This window comes from Typopeltis vanoorti, chromosome 9 (assembly GCF_054136105.1).
Source record: "Typopeltis vanoorti isolate ZY-2024b chromosome 9, IOZ_Tvanoo_1.0, whole genome shotgun sequence".
In the NCBI taxonomy this organism is placed as follows: domain Eukaryota; kingdom Metazoa; phylum Arthropoda; class Arachnida; order Uropygi; family Thelyphonidae; genus Typopeltis; species Typopeltis vanoorti.
The window spans coordinates 93,113,305-93,137,827 of NC_143557.1; the positions used below are offsets into that span (position 1 = coordinate 93,113,305).

At 34.9% G+C, this 24,523-nt stretch overlaps 2 protein-coding genes across 2 annotated transcripts in view; one reads left to right on the top strand and one right to left on the bottom strand.

Annotated features, from left to right (window-relative positions):
• LOC150103255 (cilia- and flagella-associated protein 263) overlaps nucleotides 1–19,904 on the top strand; it is a 101,311-nt gene extending 81,407 nt beyond the window's left edge. The window contains exons 6-8 of the mRNA XM_090398428.1: nucleotides 11,806–11,913; nucleotides 12,000–12,127; nucleotides 19,751–19,904. Of these exons, the coding sequence (XP_090254554.1) occupies nucleotides 11,806–11,913; nucleotides 12,000–12,127; nucleotides 19,751–19,904 (390 nt within the window). The remainder of the gene's footprint in view (nucleotides 1–11,805; nucleotides 11,914–11,999; nucleotides 12,128–19,750) is intronic.
• A 3,949-nt stretch (nucleotides 19,905–23,853) lies between these two features.
• The window catches only part of LOC150103256 (DNA topoisomerase I, mitochondrial-like), a 364,529-nt gene continuing 363,859 nt past the window's right edge, over nucleotides 23,854–24,523 (bottom strand). The window contains exon 16 of the mRNA XM_090398605.1: nucleotides 23,854–24,458. Within this exon, the coding sequence (XP_090254731.1) occupies nucleotides 24,356–24,458 (103 nt within the window). The 3' untranslated portion in view covers nucleotides 23,854–24,355. The remainder of the gene's footprint in view (nucleotides 24,459–24,523) is intronic.

Consider the following 24,523-nt stretch of genomic DNA (forward strand, 5'->3'; position numbering starts at 1 on the left):
CATTTTCTTCTATCCAATCTTGTATTTTCCTCTCGACTATTTTCTCTAAGACCTTGACAATGATTCCTGATATGCTAATCGGTCGGTAATTTACAACAGCAGTCTTGGAACCACCTTTATGCAGTGGATCTATTTTCCCCTCTTTCCACCCGCTCGGGACTAACCCAGACCCGAGACTCAAATTAAACAAAATGGTCAAGGGTACTGACAATTCTTTAGCTGCTTCTCATACAACACGAGCTGGTATACCATCCAATCCCACAGATTGTATTGACATTGAGGTTATGCAATAGACTACTCACCTCCACTTCATTAACCACAATTCCCGTATAATCTACTGGTTTATTCGTTTCTGCAATGTCACCACCTGGATGATATACTTTTGCAAAGTGCTCACTCAGTAACTCAACTATCTCAACTGATTTAGTTACCTCCCTACCATCGGTATTCTTTAAAATCAATCTGCCATGTACATTTTTCCTTTTACTTGCTACATATCTAAAAAACTGTTTAGGATTCTCTTTAGCCTGCATGGCCAATGTTCTTTCGTAATCCTTTTTTGCTTTTCTTACCACACTCGTCACCCTTCTGGCCTGCGCTTTATACCGTTCATGTGCCTGCCGGTCACCCTTCTCCTTAAATTCCTTCCATAGTTGTTTCTTTTTTTGCAACTCAAGCTTAATGGTGTTATTCATCCATTTAACCCCTATTTGATTTATTATTCGGACTCTAGGTATACAGTCAGCCATTGCTTCATGCAAGCACTTCTTAACTACCTCCCATGCACTATCAATTTCTAGTCCTTGCAGTTGTACATGCCATGGCACTGAACCAATCAAACTCCTAAGCTTGTCATACTTTCCAGCCCGATAATTCCACATGTACCCTGTCTTAATTGAAAATTCTACACCTTTAGCCACCTCCCAAGTTAAGACCCTATGATCACTCTCACCGATTGGTGGCAATGTGGTCATATTTGTTACAGCCAAATCCTCAGATGTAATTACTAGGTCAAGCACTCTCTGACCCCTAGTATTTTCCATTACATGCTGTCGCAGATAGTTATCCCTTAATAACCGCATAAAATCCAGTTCCTTCCTCCCGTGTGTCCTCTTCTCACTCCAATCAATGCAACCATAGTTGAAATCTCCCATAATAATCACCCTCCTTCCACCCATTTCTTCTATTTGCTTGTGCATACTGTCACCACCATTTTTTCCATCACCTGGTCTATAGCAGCACCCAATTGTATATTTAGTTCTGCTAGCCACAATCTCACACCAAATGGCCTCAAATGTGCTCTTTTCTCTATCCTGCAATTCAACTTCTATTCTCCTTGGCTGGAGCTCATCAGCTATCATCAACAATACTCCTCCCCCCATTTTATTCTCTCTGTCATTCCTGAACACACTATACCCATCACATTCAATCCCACTAGTTATATCATCTACAGTCAGCCATGTTTCACTAATACCTATAACCTGTGGTCTGGAAGTGCCAACCATGGCCAAAAACTCTTCCTTCTTGTTCCTAATACTCCTAGTATTAGTGTACATGAATTTAAGACCCCCATTAGCCCCAACCCTACCTTGATGCCTTATATTAACTATCCCACTCAGATTTGTTGTCCTTATTTGCTCTGGCATATTATATTCATTCTTACATTCAACTGCCTCCATAAGGACTGTATCTCTACTCCCCCCCCCCCTAACAAATCTAGTTTCCCTGAATTTGCACATCCACTACATTCAGCAACACTTTCTCAAGTCTTCTTACACCGTAACCATTCAAATGCAAGCCATCCATCTTATATAGATCCTTTCGCCCATCAAACTCACTCCACACATCCACAAATTCCACACCACTCGTCATACATAACCCACGCATAAAGTCATTTGCAATTATAGCCCTCCTTTTAAACATTTCACTGTCATACCGTGGCAAAAGACTAATCATTCTAACTCTCTCACTCTTTTCTTTTGCTACCTCAAACAATTCATTCAGGTCTTCTATCATTTCCATTTTATCTCCTTTCAAATCATTCGTACCTGCCACAACAATCATTTCTTTCACCCTTTCCTTTTGCTCTCTAATAGACGCAGTTACATTCTTTATGGTCGCACCAGGTTGGTACGATTTTGTCAAATCCTCTACTAACACACCTCGTACTAAAGAGTCTCCATACAGCACTCTATCCTTCATAACACACTGTTTATTAAGCATACATTTATTGTACAAGTATATAAAAAATAGGTAAAATGTATATAATTTTTAATAAAAATTTTATGTAGCAAATATTTTAACAATAGACATAATAAAAAATATAAATTTCATTAAACAACTAGACTTTGTAAATGTAGACTAGGTAAATGTATAAAAAATTACTCAATATTACAAATTTCTAAATGTAGGCATCTGTGTGTCACATGGCATGGTTACATATCATCCATCCCAGAAAGCATTGCATATAAGTATTATTATATTGCAGATACAATATTAATGAGAATTAAAGGCATTAATGGTTCTGCATTGTATGGAGATTTGATTATTAGCAGTATGGTGAATGAAAGAATGCACAAGGCTTATTTTCCTGGAGGAGTGGTAGCAGGAATGAATAATTTGGTTGGAAACAAGGAATGTGAGAAAGGATATAAGGAGGTTGTAAGAGAGTATAAGATAATACTGCAGTAGGAAGGAAGGATAGTGTGTTGCCTGTTGTATGTCAACGATGAGTTGAAATGCGGAGCAAACATCATGAAGGATCTTTATCAAAAGAACAGAAAGAATCTTTATTAGGACTTTCCAACTGAAGGTTAATTAGCTGTCTCAATATGGAGGTAGCCAAGTTTTTCCTCCCAGCAACTCAGGTTTTTCATTCTACAACAAAGCAAACTGACCAGTCGGCCTTGTTGCTGGAATTTCATTCCAACCACCTTAGTTCTTTGGAACATCCTCCTATATCAGCGATTTTCAACCAGTGTGCCGCAAGATTTATGAAAACAAATTAATTGAAAGAAATAATGTCGTAATTTGCACATTTATTTATTAGTGTCTGGTCATCCATCTTCTTGTGTGTGTAAATCAATCAAAATTATGCCTATTTTTTTGCCAGATCATCAAAAAAATTAAAAGAATATATTTTAGTATGCCGCAGAATTTTAATAATTAGTCTAGGTGTGCCGTGTTATGAAAAAGGTTGAAAATCACTGTCCTATATCATTTTCCCTTGCAAGTGTGCCATGTCACCATACTGCTTTCCTTTGCAACTGTGCTGGATACACAGAAAACAGGTATTAATATAATCCTAAGTTGGTTTGGGAGGTTTTACTGAGGCAATTTAGAGTGGAAAAAACAAGAGACTATCCCTGAAGTTTGTATAAGAGCGTGAAGTAATTTGTTTACAGTGTGGTGGCGAGTGGAATGTGTTGCTGGAGTAGGCTGTGCATACCAAGAGTGTATATTAGTTGAGGAGCCAACATAGTATTTTACTTGATATATGAGAACCACCAGCCTACTGAACTCTAGATAGGTTTGTTAATAACACAGGGATTTGGAAAATAGTTGATAAGGCAACTAGTAAAGCTCAGAAGACTACATTTATTTAAGAGAAGGAAGTTATGAAATCTTTTATAAAAAGAATCAATAACAGATAACTTCTTATCATCAGACACTTCCATAGAGTCTGGACTCGTGGAAGGTCACACACAACTCATCATGCTATGCCTTAAATAAATGCATTCAGTGTCTCTACCCCCTCATCCCAGGTAATGTATTCCAATATGAATGGATGAAGAGATGTTGGAAAATGTCCAAAGGCGACTGACTAAGGTAGTTTCTGACCTCTGTCGTGTATGAGGAAAGATTGAAAGATGTAATTTGCAGAGTCTGGTGGACAGGAGAAAGAGGGGGAGACCTACAAGTTCGTAAGGGTTGTTATAGGATTAATGCTGGAGAAGTTCTACATAAAATAGTGGGAGATAGGAGAACCAGAGGTCATCCCTGGAAACTGTATAAAGAGGGTGTGAGTAGGGGAGTGAGAGGTAGGTTTTTTTGTGCAAAGTTGTGAATGATTGGAATGCCTTGCCTGAGAGTGTGGTGTCAGCAAGAAGTTTGAGTGTGTTTAAGACACAGTATGATGAGCTGTGTATGTGATAAAAGGACCTCCCAGATGAGTCTTTGACTCCATGAGGTCTTGGGGTAATAATAATAATAACGACCCACTACTCTTCATGCAAAAATCCTTACTTTTTATACTTCTCACCCTTGCTCATATCCTCTTTATACAGCTTCCAGGGATGGCTTGTTTTCTTCTCCCTGTCTCGCTCATTCTATGAAAAAAATCTCATCCACATTAATCTGGTAATAACCTCTCATCAGCTTATATGTCTCATTCATATCCTTTCTCCTTTCCACTAGGATAAGAGAAGAGGGAGGCTATGCAAACTGGATTTTCTCAATTTTTCTTCACACTTAACATTCCAGAGACCAGAAACCATCTCAGTCAATTGTTTCTGGACTGATTTCAGTATCTCCATCTTTTTGAAAACCCAATGACCAAACTGAGCACAGTAATCCACATGCAGCCTAATCAAGGAATTATACAATGGAACCATGATCTCCTTACTTCTACACATCAGTGTCATCCCAATTATTGACATAATCCTCAAATTTTAGATCCTTATCCACCAATCACTCCTAGATATATCCTCAATCCTCTCTAAGATATCCCCCATAATTGTATATTCTGTATTCCATCTTTGCTTCCTGAATTTTAAAACTATACACTTTGTAACATTGAACCAACAAGCTCACTCACTTTCCATTCACATTGTCTATTTAATCTCCCATGCAAAGTCACATCTACTCTACTCCTCACAGTTATTCCCAACTTTGCCTCATCTGCAACCAACTGCATATCACAATTCAGATCTTTCCCAATGTTGTTAACATACAGGTTAAATAGCAACTTGCTCAAAAGAAACCCTTAGGGAACAACACTAATGATCTTCCTCTTCTGGGATAGTTTTCCCCACACACAGCTTGCTATCTATCAGAGAGCTAATCTACAATCCAGCACACAAATCTATTCCAATTTTACCACCTTGTCATGAAGCAATCTATTAGTCTTTTGTAAAATCTAAATATATGCATCTCCCTTGTCCAATATATTTGTCAGATTATAATAAGAAGATTGCTAAAAGATGATCTTCCTTTAGCAACCCCATGCTATCTGCAAAAGAGAAAGCCGCTGTTGTCAGTCCAGTCCTGAATCTTGCTAACATTTGAAACTACAACTCCAGACATATAGATTGGCTTATAATTTAAAACCTTTAGTCTTATCACTTTTCTTATGAAGCAGAACAATTTTGTCCTCTTTCCACTACTTTGGAACCTGGTCCAATGTTCAAGTGTGATAAAAGGACCTCCCCAGATGAGTCTTTGACTTCATGAGGTCTTGGGGTAATAATAATAATAATGACCCACTACTCTTCGTGCAAAAATCCCTACTCTTTATACTTCTAACCCTTGCTCATATCCTCCTTATACAGCTTCTAGGGATGGCTTGTTTTCTTCTCCCTGTCTCTCTCTCATTCTATGAAAAAAATTTCATCCATATTAATCTGGTAATAACCCCTCTACAACTCCAGACATATAGATTAGCTTATAATTTAAAACCATAGTCTTATCACTAAGACTAAGGTTTTAAATTGCAGCCTGATCAAGGAATTATACAATGGAACCGTGATCTCCTTGCTTCTACACATCAGTATCATCCACATTATTGACATAATCCTTTGTCATTTGCTAACATTTGAAACTACAACTCCAGACATATAGATTGGCTTATAATTTAAAACCTTAGTCTTATCACTTTTCTTATGAAGCAGAACAATTTTGTCTTCTTCTCCCTGTCTCTCTCTCTCATTCTATGAAAAAAATCTCATCCACATTAATCTGGTAATAACCCCTCTACAACTCCAGACATATAGATCGGCTTATAATTTAAAACCTTAGTCTTATCACTAAGATTAAGGTTTTAAAAAAAGAGAAAGCTGCTGTTGTCAGTCCAGTTCTGAATCTTGCTAACATTTGAAACTACAACTCCAGACATATAGATTGGCTTATAATTTAAAACCTTAGTCTTATCACTTTTCTTATGAACCAGAACAATTTTGTCCTCTTTCCACTACTTTGGAACTTGGTCTTAGTCTTATCACTAAGACTAAGGTTTTAAAAAAAGAGAAAGCTGCTTTTTTATTTTTTTCCAACTGAATTTCAGATCTTTCCCAATGTTGTTAACATACAGGTTAAACAGCAACTTCCCCAAAAGAAACCCTTTTGGGGAAGTTATATATGATTGCATACGACCTATAACCTTAGCCTGCTCTACTTCTCATGCAATTGATTATCTCTCATACACATGAAGACATTATTACCATAATGCTTTCTTCCAGGTTGCATGCCTTACCTCTTCATTCACACTTACCTATTTTATCTCATGACTCTTGAAATACATTTTAATATTGTCTCTACCATATAGTTCTTGATTAGAGGCCAAAGCAGCATTAATACCTTATGCAAGGATGAAATATGCAGTTGGATGTTGATGTAAACCAGTGGCACACCCAGATCCTTGATCTTTACGTCCTCTGTTACATACACACAGATGCTATCTGTTCATTCCGATCTATATTACCATAAAATCACACAGTGATAACCCTTTTTTCCTTTTACATTTCCTTTCTCACTGCCCTCCATATTACAGTTTACATCAGTAGTGTACTCAGGATTTAATCTTGGGGGGCTCGAGTTGAATAGACAATTTGAGAATACACACTACGCATTGCATACGACCTATAACTACGTTTTGAGGAAATGTTCAAATGTTCCATTTGAACATTTCCTCAAAACATGTGGTGATAGAAATAAGGCTGTAAGGCCTGATAATATAAGTTTAAACATTCCTCATATACCTGCTCATTCACCATCAGTCTCTTCTTCTCCCTTCCCACTACGAGTTCTGCATAATGTCACATGCATGAGGATGAAATACCTTCAATAATTGCTTATTTATGTTAACCATGTCCTCGATAGTAATTAGAGTTCTACCATTTTCACAAACCAATATCATCCTGTCATAATCATTCTTTCATCTACTGGCAACATATCAAAAAAATTCCCTGGATTTTTGTGCCACATTAGCTAAATGCTTATACTGCACTTTTTGCTACTCTTACCAAGCAAATCATCTTCTTAGCCTGCTCTACTCCTCATGCAATTGATTATCTCTCATACACATGAAGACATTATTGCCATAATGCTTTCTTCCAGGTTGCATGCCTCACCTCTTCATTCACACTTACCTCTTTTATCTCATGACCCTTGAAATACATTTTAATATTGTCTCTACCAGATAGTTCTTGAGTAGAGGCCAAAGAAGCATTGATACCTTTTAATTCCTCATTCAATAATATAGCTGCAAGCTCGTTCTTAAGTTTTCATAATACTGTTCTCCCATACACCAGCCTTATAGTTCCAACATATATCCTTTTCTCACATAGGTCCACATATGGCTGGTCTTCTGGTGATCGCTTCATGGTCACTCTCACCAGACTGAGGAACATTTGATATCCCATTTCTAATAACATTATTATTAGACTGATGAGATGATCAAATCCTTGATCTTTATGCCCTCTGTTACATACACACAGATACCACCTCTTCATTCCGATCTTTATTACCATAAAATCACACAGTGATAACCCTTTTCTTTTCCTTTTACATTTCCTTTCTCACTGCCCTCCATATTACAGTTTACATCTGTAGTGTACTCAGGATTTAATCTTGGGAGGGCTAGAGTTGAATAGACAATTTGAGAATACACACTACTCATTGCATACGACCTATGACTGAGCATCTGCAATGATCGATAATTCATAAGTTGTATAGAAATAGAAGACACTACACGACATAAATAAAAAAAATTTTAATTAGGAAATGATTTTTGGAAAATTTTCTAGTGTTTTTTTCCTTTTTCTTTTTTTTTTTTGGGGGGGGGGGTCCTTGGCTCCCCCTCTGGGTGCACCACTGGTTTACATCAACATCCAACTACATATTTCATCCTTGCTTCTACTCACACTATACTGTCTCAAACCACTGCCACTGTTTGCCCCTTGCATCATCGTTCATTGGACATAACTCCTATCATCAGCAGCACTTTCTCTCTTACTATCCTATCTTCACTTAAAAAAAAAAAAAAAAAAAAAAAAAAAAAAAAAAAAAAAAAACCCTCCATCTCTATGCCAACCAGGATGTCATCCTCATACAACATCTCAATTATTCAAAAAAATATTTTGGTCAAATGAACTCAATCAATGCAATAATTTTGTTCTCTTTTCAGACACTTAGGGGCATTCATAAACAAACATCTCTGGTTCTATAACAAGTCTCACCAACACCACTTCTCAGTGTGACTTTTCCATTCCTCTCTCAGCAGCGATTCCAAATCCTCTCCACATCCCAACCTTTTCTTGTATACTCACACATTCACATCTTCATGCAGCATTTCAACTTCTCATAATCTTCTTGTCCACACCAACTTACCCTGTGTCCTGTGTTCTGCTCTCTGTCTCTCATTATTTTCACTCACACTACTCATCTCTCCATTCACAAACTCTTCTTCAATCTCTCGTACATACTTAGCTACTCTACCACACCACTCCGATCTTCTATTCACTACAGTTATTACTTTTCTTTCAATCGCCTCTCCAGCTGGCTCACACCAAAACTACTACAACACAGTCCATCTCTCTCTCTCTCTTATACAGTTCCATTCAACTCTCAGGAAATCATCTCACATGTTCACAAACTGTATTCCTTTCTCCTCACACAGCTCTGCTAGCATATTATTCAGAATTGTTATTGGCCATTTCAACTGTTAACTCTCATACCTAGGCAACACATTGACTGCCTCTTTTCACTACACTTATCCCTTTACTCAACAACCTCATTCTCATAGTAAGGCTTATATGTTGGTTATTCATAATGATATTCCTTAAGAAATACACTATATATTAATTAGAAAAACTTTTAATATTTCCAATATTTTGGCCAAGTCAAATTGCCATCATTAGGGAACAATGAACAAACGGATACATGCATGCATACAGCTACTATATAATGTAAGTATAACCGAAGCAGAAGAACAAAGGCAAGTCTGAAGTCCTAAATCATGTTCTCTAGTGGACTGCAATGGGTGTTCTTGGCTGTTGGGCTGAAGTGCTTCCCAGATTTGAGGCATACAACTAAATTTGTTCAGATTTGGATTCGTTAAAGCTGAGGCAGATTCTAGGAAAAGTCTTTCATATTTAAATTTGCTCCTGTGGAGCAAGATCGCCTTTTTCACTGTATCTTGTAGTTGGTATTGTTGGATTCTGAATGAAGAGAAATTTAAATTATTAATACTCTCCTCAGAATCCAACATAATCCACCATGGCAAAGTCTACATTTGTAAATATTATTTAATGTAAATCACTTGTTTATAATTTAATATTCATATAACTACCTCTAATTTTATCTAATATTTAATTATTTAATCAAGAATATATGTATTAATAGTAGAAAAACTCTGTGTTAAAATATTATCAAGCTATTTAGCTTATTTCTATGTTAATATAGAATTTATAATTGATAATTTAACTGCGCATTAATTGAAATGTAAATATTCTTTATTTATTCCTATTTGTAGAAGTTTAGCGTTATGCAATACCTCAATTTTATTATATTTTGTTTGGTTGTCATGGAAACGTATGTAAGTGAGCGGGGACGTTTTTGGAACACCACATGAGGAGAAGGTTTATTGAAAAGAGTTTTAGAAAGAAATCACGAGAATAATTTAGGCGGGAAGAACGGATATATATAAGCGATGAACGCTGAAATTATAGGGAATTAAAAGAGAGAGAGAGAGAAAGGAGAGGATTGGCATTAGGTTGGAATCGGAGCATTCGGGAATCACAGTGCGATAATAGCGAGTCGGCAAGTCACTCAAGCAGCTAATAAAGTCTACTAGTCAAGAAGCAGTTAGCTAATAAATTGTAGAATAACAATTATAGCTACGGAAAACAGCTGAGAGACTATTAATTAGACTAGCGATACTTGAATTGAGATATAATTTTAGGGCCAACCTGTCAAGGACACACAGAATCTTGAAATAAAGCATCGAGTAACTAGAGAATAATAGAGCCTGTAAAATTGAAGTTTACCGTTAGCTGTGTTTAGAATTGTAGTGTCTAAAGAATTAATTGAATGCCGGAAGAGTGAACTACTGTGCATATAAAACCTTAAGTTAAGGAATTATTGTGTGTTGTCTTATTTCATGAGTGATCACTAGTACTTTATGCAACAACGTTTGTTTATGTGTATAGTGACCGACAATTAATTCAGTTATTGCTTAGAAGATTTATTTAATGAGTGCCGTATACTGTTTAAAGTGTTTACAGTTATAAAAAGTGTTTATGTATAAGTAGATGAAGAAAAAAGATTATCGGTAAGATTATTCCAACCATTAATATTTCTATACAGAGAAGCGTGTGAGTATCATCCTAGAATTTCCTTATACTAACAGTAACTATTGCGGAGAATTAGCTGAAGTGTAAAATTAAAAGTGTTTGCTTATAAAGAGGTGTTACTGCGATTTTATTGTATTTGGAACTTAAGGAACTGTGAGAAGACTGTATTAGAGATAACAGATTTACATTGTCTGAGTTTGTATGATAGTATTATCAGAAAGGCTGAAGTGTTTATATTAACTTATTTAGTGTTTTGATCTTAAATGTATAATTTGTGATTCTAAAATTAAATGTTCGTTTTTGTTAACCTAAAGTTGTATTTTGCCTGAATCTCTTTTACTGCACCATTCATAAAATATTCGAACCAAAGCGGGTAAATTAAGTAAGTCAAATATACTCGGCCAGTATATATATTAACAACATATAAGGGAAAGGTGGTTAAGAGTTAGTTTATCTTCAATTCTTGAACTAATTCAGATATAGAGTGGTGCAGTCTATAAATATAAATTTTCTCTATATTTGAATTAGAAATCAACTTACAACTTATCAATTAGTTAGGAACATTGTAATAGTAATCATGTCGGATCCAAAGTATAGATTGAGAAGAAGTAGGATCCAACAGTGTCCAACATGGTCAGCAAGCCCTGAGTGGTAGAACTGGATGCAGTCTTTGTGTACAACAATTCTGATGTTGGCTGTCCTGCCTGTAGTACAATAGTTTACATAGTTGTAAACTGTGGTACTATATAGCAGGTGGATACATAGCAGGTCTAGGTACTGTGGATGGTCTTTGGGAGAGCAGATAAGGATGCCAATTTTTATGTGGTGTGTAAGTTATAAGGTTGTATTTTTTAGAATTTTTGTTAATTTTTTCAGATGTTTCTCAGATATATGAGATGGTAATATTACCATCCATGACTACATTAATATTGTATGATGACAATACAACCATGAGAGTCATGGTTGTATTGTCATCATGTACAAGATGACAATACAATCAAATGGACAACAGAACTGTAGTAGTTTCACCATGAAGAAAGTCTAAACTCTTAACAAGCCAACTTCCACTATGCAATTTCAGAGCAATTCAATTTAAGTAAGTCTCAAATTTATGGTAGTCGTGGAACTAGTTAAATCTTTTGTTTTTACCTTGAGTTTGAATAAAAGGCAAAGGATTTTTATGCAGTGAAACTGTATACTGCTGGAAGGGTTAAGTGATACTTCTTTCCTGTGACAGAAACAATTAGAACAAGAACAGAAAGAAATTGGTGACTTGAAGAAACGAATTGAATGGCAGAATCGGCTACAGAGAATGGTTGATACAGAAATGAAAGCAATAAATAAAGTAAGTGTTATTTTGAATTTTGATTTCAGAATTGTATTTTATTTGAGTTCAAGAACACAATTAAAACGAGTCATTTTTTTCTTTAGGAGAAAATACTGTTGTCAGAATATGCAGAAAAGTTAGAAAATGATCCACGCCAGAGCCATATACCAGATGTGCTAGAGTATAGCAAATTATTAGATGAAGTCAGAAAATTAGAAGATGCTGTCAAAATGTGGGAAAAAAAAGTGGAATTTGTGGAGGTATTTTTTATTTTAAAATGTAAACATTTCCCCTTAAGAAAAATGTGTCACACCAATTCTACTTAAGCATGTAATAATCTGTATGTAATAATCCCAGCTATGAGTTCTGTTACAAAAGTCAAATTTTCTACAGTACAGTCTGATATGATGTACCAATAACCTGAGAAAGTTTTTGCACCTGGTGTTGTATGAAGGAGGGAGAGAGAGGTATCTTAAGAATTTAAGATGATATGCATCATGAAGCAAGTAAAACACTGAATCAGAGGTGCAGTAATTAGTTTCACATTAAACTAATATTTTGCCAGTAAGACCAGATAATTTGGTATTGCAGGATGAACAAAGAGCTTCTGTAGTTCAGTCGGTATAGACAAAGCCCTTTGGTTGGAAAGACCTGGGTTCGATTCTTGTCCATGACATGAGGAACCTTTATCTGGTCTCTTTTGACTAAAGGTGAGTTAGCCGTAGGAAGGTAGAGGGTTTTTTTTTTTCCATCCAGAAACTCAAGTTTTTCATCCTTTGGAACAGGCAAACCGGGCCCATGAACACACACACACACACACACGGATCTACAGCTGTAAGACACTCCTGAAATAAGGATTAACCAATCTATTCCATAGGATTTTGGTTTCAAAGGCCTGCATGGTGAAGTGTGGGTCTACACATGAGCATAAACCAGGAAGAGGATAACAAACACAGAAATCAAAAACTGAAAGAAAAGTCAAAAAACAAACATGCTGTTATTTATTGAATGTCACTGTTGTATATGCAGTTAAGGAGAGTGGTTCCTAAGTGATACAGTATGCTATCTCAAATGATTACAGTACTTCTAACAGTTTAATCAACAGTCTGTGTTGTGGAAATCCCAATTAGTAGACAAAGTGATGAATTTTCCCCTTCTCATCTCGATGTTATGTCATTACAAAAGGATATAAGCAATTTGATTCTCTATAGACAAATTGGTACTCCCTCCCTCCCCCTTTCCTATGCAATTTATTCCCATGTAGGATTAAAGAGAGTGTGTGTGTACGTGCATATGTGTAAACGGCTGGATGCTTACAGCACTTTTCAATTCATACTGGAAACAACTGCAGCACTTAACAATAGTGACTACTGTGTTTTCAGTGGACACAGCTAACTCAGAACAGCAGTAATGACTAAGTTATGTTACTGGATACAATTTTACATGATTACAAAACAATAGACTTCCAAAAATAATCACTCAGTACATAAAACTGGCAGACATATTAATACAATTAAAAACTTATCAGTGAAAATAACGAAACAGAACTCTCTCTTGACAACCAACAAATATTCCCCTATTTAACACTACATTATATTAATTGTACATATCAAAAAATACTAAAAAACATTTTTTTTTCACGCAAATCCTGCCTATGAAACATTTTAGACCTATGGTACTATGAGTGGTCTAAGATAATCTGGAATTCCTGCTTTAGATGTCAAATGAACATTTTCAAGCCTCTACAAACAGGGTAGTCTTGCACTGAGAAATAAAACCATCTACACCTAAAGGAGCTCAAAAATATCAATGTTACAATAAGATCTAAACTGAGAACCTATTGACTGAGGAGTAGAAATAACATCCATTCAGCTAACTGACCATGAGAATATATTACATTGATCATTACAGGCTTTAACTATAATTTAATCCTCTTTTCATTTAAATAATTCAAATTTTAATGCATATGCAAGTATATACAGGTAACTCTCATATAACGCGGATGTTAGGTTCCATAGAAATGCAGCGTTATATAAATTGCATTATGCGAGACTAAGATTACATAGAAAAAATAGAGTTATATTCCGAAATCGTTATATATATATATATATATATATATATATAAACAATGGCATATACAACAAAAATAGATTTTTATTTAATTCAGGTAATTCATGTAAGTTAAGAAAACAAACTATGAAACAAATACAGTACTACAAAATTATAAAAGTTACAAATTGTACGTGTACAATATGAAATTTTTATTTAGTGCAAAGCGAGTTGCTAGCGTACATGAGCAAAGCTCTTTGCGCTTACTATTGACACAGCAATAACACTGCCTCGGATTTTATGTTCATTTTGTTTAATTGTTTGAACTGTAGACTAATTTAAATTCAAAGTCCTTGCAACTCCTAGTTTTTCTCCATTTTTCAACCGATCCAAGATTTTATTTTTTTTCTTCGAGAGAAATGAATTTTCTTTTCAATGTTTGGTTTTTTCCCTTTCATTGCAGTTTCAGTGGCCATTAGTATAACAAAATTTTTTTTTTTACATTAAAAAAAAAAAAAAAAAAAAAATCATTACATATTAATTATGTATATAACTCACCAGAAAATAAAGTGTTCAGCTTGAGATTAACACACTTATGATTTTTAATACGCTTTCCTGGCAGAAAACGACAATTTTCAACAATACACACTTTATACGGTAAACAGTGGATGCCAAACAAAAAAAAACACGTACATGCGTGCTAAAGGGTATTTCTCCTAATATAAATTCGCTACTTATAACTACATGCGCGATAAGGACAGACAAATTTAACAAAGATAAAATTTAGTTTTTTAATAGCGCTGTGAAAAATATATGAAAAGATAAAGGGTTATTACTACAATTTGCAAACCGCGTTATATCGAAATTGCATTGTATAAGTAAGTACCACATTATATGAGGGTTACCTGTATTTCATTATTATTTAACTGAAGATTTACAGTAGTTTCATTTCATTGAGAAATGGTGGGTCCCATCCTCTGGATTTGCAACTGCTCTAGAGATAAAATCTTTTGGCATCAATAATATCACTATATTAAAAATGAAAGATATCAGAACTTGGCATTATTCATACTCAATAATGTCTAAACTTTTTGTGTGTAAAATAAAATAAAACATGAAGTTGTTCAGCTGATAATACATTCTTATTCTTCTTCAGTAGTCCTAACAGGTACTTAAGCACCCATGACCTTCAAACTATTATACCTGGACTTCACAACCGTAACTCAAGGATAAGGTAGTTAGCCCCATGCCTTCTTGTGTGTCCTATGTCTGTAGATGATTGTGTTCAAGGGGCCGGTTTGCCTGTTCTGGGGATGAAACCAGAGTTTCCAGGTGAAAAAACCCCCTACCGCCATATAAGACCGGCTAACTCACCTTTTATCGAAAGAGACCAGATAAAGGTTCCTCACATCAACTAACGGGAATCGAACTCAGGTCTTTCCAACCAAAGGGCTTTGTCTATATCGACTGAGCTACAGAGGCTCAGCTGATAATTTTCTACGAATTGGTAGAAAATTAATGAGGAAAGAAGAAATTTGTTTGCATGGGATTTGAAGACTTGTATTTTGCACTCTTTAGGAAAATACATAAGAGGGAAGAAATCCAAAATTTTGACAGCCATAGAAAGAATGAATGAAGAGGAAGATAAATTGGTATATTCAGTTTGGATGTGAACTGTGAGGGAGTGAGATGAGTTAATTGAATGGCTCTCTTCAGTACTTTTAAACATTTTTAGAGACTCTTAGAGGGCACTATCTCTACAAATTTAAAAATAGTAGGCACAAAAAAGATTTGTCACCACATTCAAAACTGCACAAACACATTAAAAACAACTGACACTGTACTACTGTAAGCTACATTATATCTAATAATAATCAAACTTGCCTTACATGACCTCTTGTTAATTCTTATAATCAGTCATGCCACTTTATATGGCATTATCATTTCACAGGTTAAAATCTTTCATTTAACATTACATTACATTTAATTGTACATATTAAAAAACACTCAAAAATAAAATATAAAAAATATAAACACTCAAATAAAAAAAACACCCAAGTATGTGAGGATCCTCACATACTTAGAGTGAAAATGGGAAATTTGCACAGACTTACTGATTTCTCTTGTTGAATTTTCATTATTATTATAAACCTATCAAAATTCAATAGCTGTTAGTTATTTTATTTTGTAGAATTGGATAACCCTGAGAGTAGTGTTACTGTAAGTTTGATACTCTATGCACTCTGAGGGTGTGCATTGTTAGGATCAGATGTTTGTTGACCAGATCTTAAAATTTTAAAAAAGCCATCATTCATGTTTAGATTTTGTCAATCATGTTCTTGTTGGATGTATACCTTTTCAATTAATCTTGTGGAATGTCGCCAGAGAACAATCCTAAAGACATGTTTTTCCACTGGGTGGATTAAACAAATATGACTGTTTTTGTAATATCCACTGTGCATTCAAGTTTTGCCTCTGTATGAAAGGCCACAAGTACATTTAATTAGATATATTCCTGGTTAAATATGGTTTTCATATTGTACTCTCATAAATTGTTACTTATTTTTATGACAGACATGGCTTTGTTGAAATTGTTATTGTTGTTCTGGTGTGTTATCTTTTTTTGTTAAGTATTTTATCAATTTTCTTTTTAATATACCTACTTTTTAAAAAGATGGATCAAATCTATTGTAATTCTGTCTGAGTTCCTTTCAATGAGCAAACTTCTACCACTCTTTTTTTTTTTTTTTAAAGGATAATATCATCCAAAGTTTCTCCATTGGGTGGTTATAGGAGTTGTACATATTGGCTGGTATGTGTGTAAGTTTGTGACAAAAGCTATAAACACATTCCTCAGCCATTTAAGCAAAACACAAGAAAAAATTCCTTTCCGTTCTTAGATATATTCCTGACTTGCCTTCTATTAGGCTATCACTTAGCATTTATCTACAACTGAGTGAGAAGGGGGAAATCCTCCCACCACTATTTCAATCCAGAGATCCATTAATATATGGTAATACCACTTTGGTTATATATTGCAATATGACTTAATCTAGTCAACTAATGGTATCTTCAGTTGTTTTTCCCCCCCCACTGATGATGATGGTTATGATAAGGGGAAACACATCTAGGGTTAACAAAAACACATGAGGTGTGTTTATATTCCCAGTTGGGGATATGATTATCATTTTTGCTAAAAAGGCAACCTGTAGTGAACATTCAGTAAAAAATCATTTAGTTCCCTCATCTACAACTTTTGTGTTCAATTTCTAGGGTAACATGCAGATGAAAATAAGAATATGTTCTTGACGACTATCATATAAATACAATGTGGAAAAAGCCTACAGAAAACTGGTAATGAAATGTTATTGGAGTCCAGGAAATGACACACCGAGGATATGATGCAGAAGCTACTCCAAAAGGGTCATCGTCATTATTATCAAATTTCTGTTATATGTTACATAAAAAAGTTATGCCATTACTAATTTCCAATTCAACAATTTTCTGCCAAATTAATCGGATTTGTCAAGATTCCAATATTATCAGATCTTATATTTCTGACTTTTTAGGCAGTTTTTACTGTATTATCAATCCATCTACATCTTGGTCTCCTCTGGGTCTTTTCCCTGCCAACCTGGCAAAGAACACTTGTTTTGCTAATCTTTCCTCTACTATTCTGTTTAAAATACTAAGGGTATAAATGCATAATTTACTGATCTATAACATTCACCTAAGTTTGGAAAAATGAATATATATATATATATATATATGGATGCACTTGAAAAGTATATAATGTGATATGCAATTATAATATATACATATGAAATATGTTTTTAATATAAATTTTAATGTACTATTTTTTAAAATTTTTTTACTAGCAAAACCAGAAATTCTACCAAGAGATTAAAGGACATAAAAAGAAATAAAGTTCATGTATTTTACGAGAATAAAGTATCTATATTATTCTATATTTTACTCTGATAATAAACCATTATTTATGCAGAATTTTTGTGTATTTTTGAAATATCACAAAAACAATACGTAAAAATGACCTCTTGTTATAAATCCCGTCGCCCTTCCTCTCCCCTATGAAAAATTTCTATGTTGATCAGGTACAAATCTTTCATCAACTTGCATCATATAACCCCTCCCCAATTCTCATCTACCAACCCTGAAGATGGCATTCCCGCAATCTGTCATCATACCCAACACTCCAGAGATATGACACCATCTTAGTTCTTTTTCAAAATCTCATCTTCTCAAAAAAACAAATTTCACTTTATTCGTATGGGATCCCCCCCTTTCCTCATCTGCCCCTTAGGATGGTTGAGCCCTCCTAATGAGGGATTAAGTAGGTATTTTATGACTGTATTCTGATCAAGGGGAACTATGACCTTTTTACTTCTACATGCCAGTATCATTCTCTTTTTGTCATTCCCACCCAAGAAAGGCTACAAGACAATCAAGGAATCATGGGAATATAGTAATTATTTCTATTTAAGTTTTGTAAGTACTGAAAATGCATAAGTCATTATCACATGCTGATAAGGCATATGTTACATGTTATATCTACTGGACAAGCTGCTCTAACTATCCAAATGGCCATAATAGATAAAATACATCCAAGCCATGCACATATTCATGTTATTTTAATACCGCTGTGTGCTTTGCATCTGTGTTTTGACTAATGTATACTCACATCATGGCCAGTATGGTAGTTAATACTATGTGGGTTAAATGAAGCCACACACACACAGAGCAATATGCAATTAACTCTCATTATAACATGTAACACTATCAAATACAAATTACTGAAAGTCATGACCAGAGCTAAGGAAGAAAAAAAGCAACAATTCCATTTTAAAGAAATTTGTTATAACAAACTTTCTACCCTATGCTTAATTCTTTGGTCTCTTAAAGTTTGCAATAACAAGATTCAATTATCTTGTTGAGTGTGTAAAAAAGAAAAAGAAATAACATATCTTAAGGATGTTCTCCTAAAAAAAAATGGATAAACTCCCAGAACTATTAATAGCTCGTTAAACTGGCCATCACATATTCCAGAGCATATGTGTTTGTAGGTGAGGATATCTCTTATGAGTGGAACTTGTCATACATATATATCGTCCATCCATCCATAAGAAGGGTAATAAGAAAGACTCCAAAAATTATAGAGGCATAAATGTCATGTGTTCAGTTAATAGGATATTTAGTTGAATCATAAGAGACAGAATTGAACTTAAAACATTTTGAATAATATTGGATAAAAATCTGGTTTCAAAGTAGGAAGATCTTGCATGGATAATATACTTTCTTTATGACAAATATAAAAAAAAAATGGTTGCTAAGAATAAATAGCTCCATTTAATTTTTGTAGATTTGGAAAAGGCTTATGATACTGTTTTGATAATACAAAAGTGGCAGGCAAGTCCAGAGAATGACAGAAGAGAGAGCAGGAATAGATGAAGGAACAATAGAAATGGTGCAGAGGGTGTACCATTGATCTAGATCTGCTATAAAGATTGGTAACACACTTTCAGAGGAATTTACTACTAGCAAGGAGCTCAAGTAGGGATGTTGTATATCACTGCAGTTGTTTAAGATATACTTGGATGCAGCTTTGAAGGACTGAAGCAGACAATGCCATGGAATGGTATACCCATAAGAGACCAAGTCCTACATTCTCTTATTTTTACTGATGACCAGGTGATTCTTGAACAGGACAAGAAGGATGTAGAATACCAGATGAAGAAATTGTTGGACATGTATAAACACTGAGGCCTGAAAGTTACTTTGTTAAAACCAGGTACCTAGTAGATGGAGGTGATAGTGCAACAGATCTTGAGTTACAGATGGGAACTATAAAATTTGTGGATGCCTTCAAGTATCTTGGCTCCATGATGCACAAGTCCAGCCAGTGTTTCGAGCAGGACAGGCACAAGTGGCTATTAGAACTATAAAAAGTGGTATTTTATGGAGTCATAAGGTCTCAAAGGAAAACTAAGAAGATGATGCTGTATCATGTGATTATAGAGAGCATAAGACTTATGGATGTGGGTGTTGGACACTCACTAACAGCCAGAAGAGAAAAGTAGAAGTTGAGGAAATGGATTACTACAGACAAAGTATGAGAACTACCCATATGAATCATCTGAGAAATGCATATATCTGAACAGAGATGAAAGTTGAACAGTCTGTTATGGAGAGATAGATGCTTTGAAGCGATATGGACAAGTCCAGAGAATGACAGAACAATGGCCTTTGAGAATTAGGAACTGGTCACCCCTGGAAGGGAAAAAAGAACATCAAGTGCTACATGGAAATGGACCATTGTGAGAATGATGGAGAGAGGCTTACGGGATGAGAACTGGAGGAACCGTACAGAGAAGAATCTGAGAACAGGCAGCTGCTAAAAAGTGGAGAAGCCTGAAAAGAGGAAGACAAGCAGAGTGGGTTGTAAACACAGCATGCCAAGTGACATAGAAAGAGATTAATTTCTAGAGGTGTGACTGTTTAGATTTAGGGAATGACACAGCGACTAATAATAATTTAATAAAGATAAATAATACTACAAAAAAAATACATCAGATTATTTCCCAATGGCAAACTGTAAAACATGCTTGGTTAGTATAACAAATAATACCTACTGTCTGCTACACATTTAATAAAATACAAAATGATTTACCATCTGCTGCACATACAATTCATAATAAAAGCTTACCGTCTTCTATGTATTTAATCAATGTGATTACACTATCTCATCTTCCTTTTACCTTGCGGTGTGTGATTACACTATTACATAGCATATATGTAGTATGCACGTGATCACATTTAAACAATTTATACACTACTTACCTAATGATAGTGCCAGATTCAATGAACTGTATAATTCACAACACAACATATCAGTTTCCTTAAGCACAAATGCTTAGAGTTCTTGACGAACTACAGTTTGAGTGGAAAGGATAATTCTGCTACATTCCTCTAGTATATTATTATTATTATTCCAGGCAACTCAAAGAGTCCACAGATTCATCGAGGGAGACCCTAACATCATGTCAAGAACAACTATTCGACATTCACACAGTATCTATCATACCTCGCCTTGAACTCATTCACGGTTGTAGCACCCACAATAGATTCTGGCAGCTTATTCCACTCATTCACCACTCTCCAAGTAAAAAACCTAGCTCTAACACTCCTGCTAACCCCATTCTTGCCCAGCTTCCATGTATGGCCCCTAGTCCTCCCACCACCAGTCCTATTCTCAAAAATATCTTCTGGATTAATCTTATAGAAACCCTTCAGTAATTTGAATGTCTCAATCATATCATCCCTTTTCTGTAGTATATATATATAAATACTGCAGCGTCGAATGAGAAACAAAATCTCCATCAGCTTAGAAAACACTAGAATTGGGATTATTCTGAACAAGAAAGTTCTTTCTTGGCCTTCTGAACTAAGATTAACAAAACAGCATAATCTCACTTTGGTGAATGTATCAACTAGTTTTGACCAGGTTTATTAAATACTTAAGGAATTGACAGCGTATACTAGAAATATAAATTAAATCAAACTTTAATATATACTTGCCAATATTTCGGCAACGTCACGTTGCCATCTTCATGGGAACTTAAGATAAAGACGTGCACGCAAGTAAATTGTCCTACTTTGGCCAAACAGGCAGGACAGCAAATATCAGAATCTCAGAACACAAGGACTACATCCGATTTCATCAGTACAGCCACTCTGGACTTGCAGACCATGCTCTGGATACTCGCCACAGTAATACACCACAGCAAGTTTAAATATGAAAGACTATTCATGGAATCAGCCTCAGCCCTTAGGAGCATGCCAAACCTCAACAAATTTGGATGAATGAGACTGCCCCAAATTTGGAAACATAAATCAGGAGAACTTCAGCATAAAGGCCAAGAACCTAATATAGCCTGCCAGGGGGAACCATCAGGACTTTAGGAAAACGGTAGCTTCCTTGTTTTGTTTCTCATTTGCTGTTGTGTAGTACTTGCATGCACATATCTTTATCTTAAGTTCCCATGAAGATGGCAATGTGACGTTGCTGAAATATTGGAAAGTATATATTAAAGTTTGATTTAATGTATATTTCTAGTGTACGTGTCAATTCCTTAAATATTTAATAATCATGTTTAACCAGCATATAAGCCTTTCTACAAGAATTAGTTTTGACCAATAAATTATTCTTCACTTTAACATCATAAGAGACTAGCAGTTTTCTTCAATTAGTTGAGTCTCATCTTCACTTCTATTAGTCAACTCTGGTTTCCTACAATTCTTTCTTGTGTGTGTGTGTGTGTGTCAGTACAGAGTTCTAGGAAAGAAATCTCTGAGCAGGCTTCTGGATGGAGTTCCCTCAGGGCAGGAATTGCTTTCTTTCTTGGCACGATTCCTCTCCCTTCTTGTTATCAGCTACTATTTATACATATCATGTGACCTTGTTTTGCATATGGCGATTTATCACTCATATGTGGTGCTACATTTTGACCATTAAGAGATATAATTTATCAACCATGACATGATAATAGTTTGTAAGAATTCAGTCACATGGAAGTTTACAAAGAATGAAACTGAAATCTTACATCTAGTAAGGACATAAGGATAGATCATTCATTATTGATTATGTAGACATTATCATTCATTAAATAAATATGAAACTACAAGTCTTCCAGATTCAATTAAATTAAATAACTATCATAAAATTTGGTATGAAAATGAAAAAAATTAAAATAGGCTGAAAAATACAAATTGATTCAATAATGAAACAACAGAGCATGTAATCCACAAAAACACAAGCCCAATTTTTAGAAAAGGCAAAAACAGAATAGAATAAGCAAGGCTAGTAAAAGTCGAGCAAATTTATATGGAACAAAAGAGATATCAGCCAAGGCGGTAGCATATAAATAAACATTCAAAGCAATTCTACCAGATTGATCTGAGATGTGGTTCAAAGCTAAAACAATTGATCAAGAACTGAAGACTCCTAATATGAAAATTATGAGAATAATTAGGGGAGTGAACATGTATTATCAATGTAAAAACTACACTGAAAACTATATGATAAGGGAACTTCTATTAGTATCCAAGAAAGAAAACTATGGTTATTAAAACAGAATGGAAAGAATGAAAAAAAAAATCAGCTAACGCCTTTTTATTCCCGTATACGAGAGTAGGCGAGGCCATTTAGCCCTATCTAACTTTTGGAGACTGAGTGGGCAGTTCAATCTCCACTGGTACCAATCAGAGATAGATGGCCCAAGGCTATCACTAATTAAGCGGTACTCAGTGAAGAGAGACGGCTCACATATGCCGCCATCTCGTGGTCCCTAACCCTAACACAACATATTTAATGTCTGAAATAATGTGGGTTCTACGGTCGATTTTCTTGAGTTTACAGGACGAAAAACCTGCTTTCCCGTGCCAGAGATCGACTAACTCGGGAACCGGTCGAAAAAAGGCTTAGAAAAATTTCCTCTAGTCGCCGACTAGACTCGAAATGAAGTCTTCCTTCGTGCGGCCAAGCGTGGTGGTGTGCAAACGCCACATCCACCGAGCTACACAGGTGTTTCAGGGAAAAATGATGGGGGAGGGCATCAATAGAAACATCAAGATGGATTGACATAGTTCGAACTGCCCTAGCTGACAGAAAAGCATGAACTAATCAAAGTCCTAATAGATTCATGCTCCAGGAAATGAAGTGAACTTTCTGTAGTTTTATTATAAAGAAATGTTAATTTTTTTCAGCTCTGATTATGCATAATTATATGCCTATATAAGTTAGAGATAATTTAGTACTGTTATTTATGGTAATGTTTTTATAATATACCAATATAATGACACTCATTTGAGAGAGAGAGAGAGAAGAATAACAGATACAATCAAAAACAAACTATTTTTTATTATACGGTGATGAGATGTATACAAATGTCAACTATTTACATACTTTTTTTAATGCTTTTTTTTTCCCACTTTCAAATGAATATACAAATGAAAACAATGCAAGTAGCCAATAAGAATTCACCATCATGCTTGGATTCTGTTAAATATTTAAAAATTTCAATATATAGACTTTTATATCAAAAGCTCAATATCGTCCAGTGAACAGGAATCTCTGCATTATAAAATAAAAACATGCAGATTCAGTGATCTGCTGCAGAAAAGGCAATTAATTACAAAAACAATAAGTGATATTTTCACGTACAAAAGTCAACTGCATTAATTATTTTTTTTCCACTGAAAATCTCATAATAGTCACAAAAGAAATTTTGGAAGTTCGTTATATTATACATTTGCAAAATACTGAGTTCTGGAATGCATGTCACAAACAATAATTTAGATTGGTTATTTCTAACAATTTCTTTTAAAAATTCAGATATCAGAATTTGAAATCTGGTCCAGTCATATTTATTGCCCATAGAAATTTTTCTCGCTGTGTCTTATTATAGATTTTTTCTATAGGAACATCCCATTTCATGGCCCTGTAAAACATGAAGAAAAAAATCTATCAAACTTCACTTATTACCATAAACAAACACAAACAATA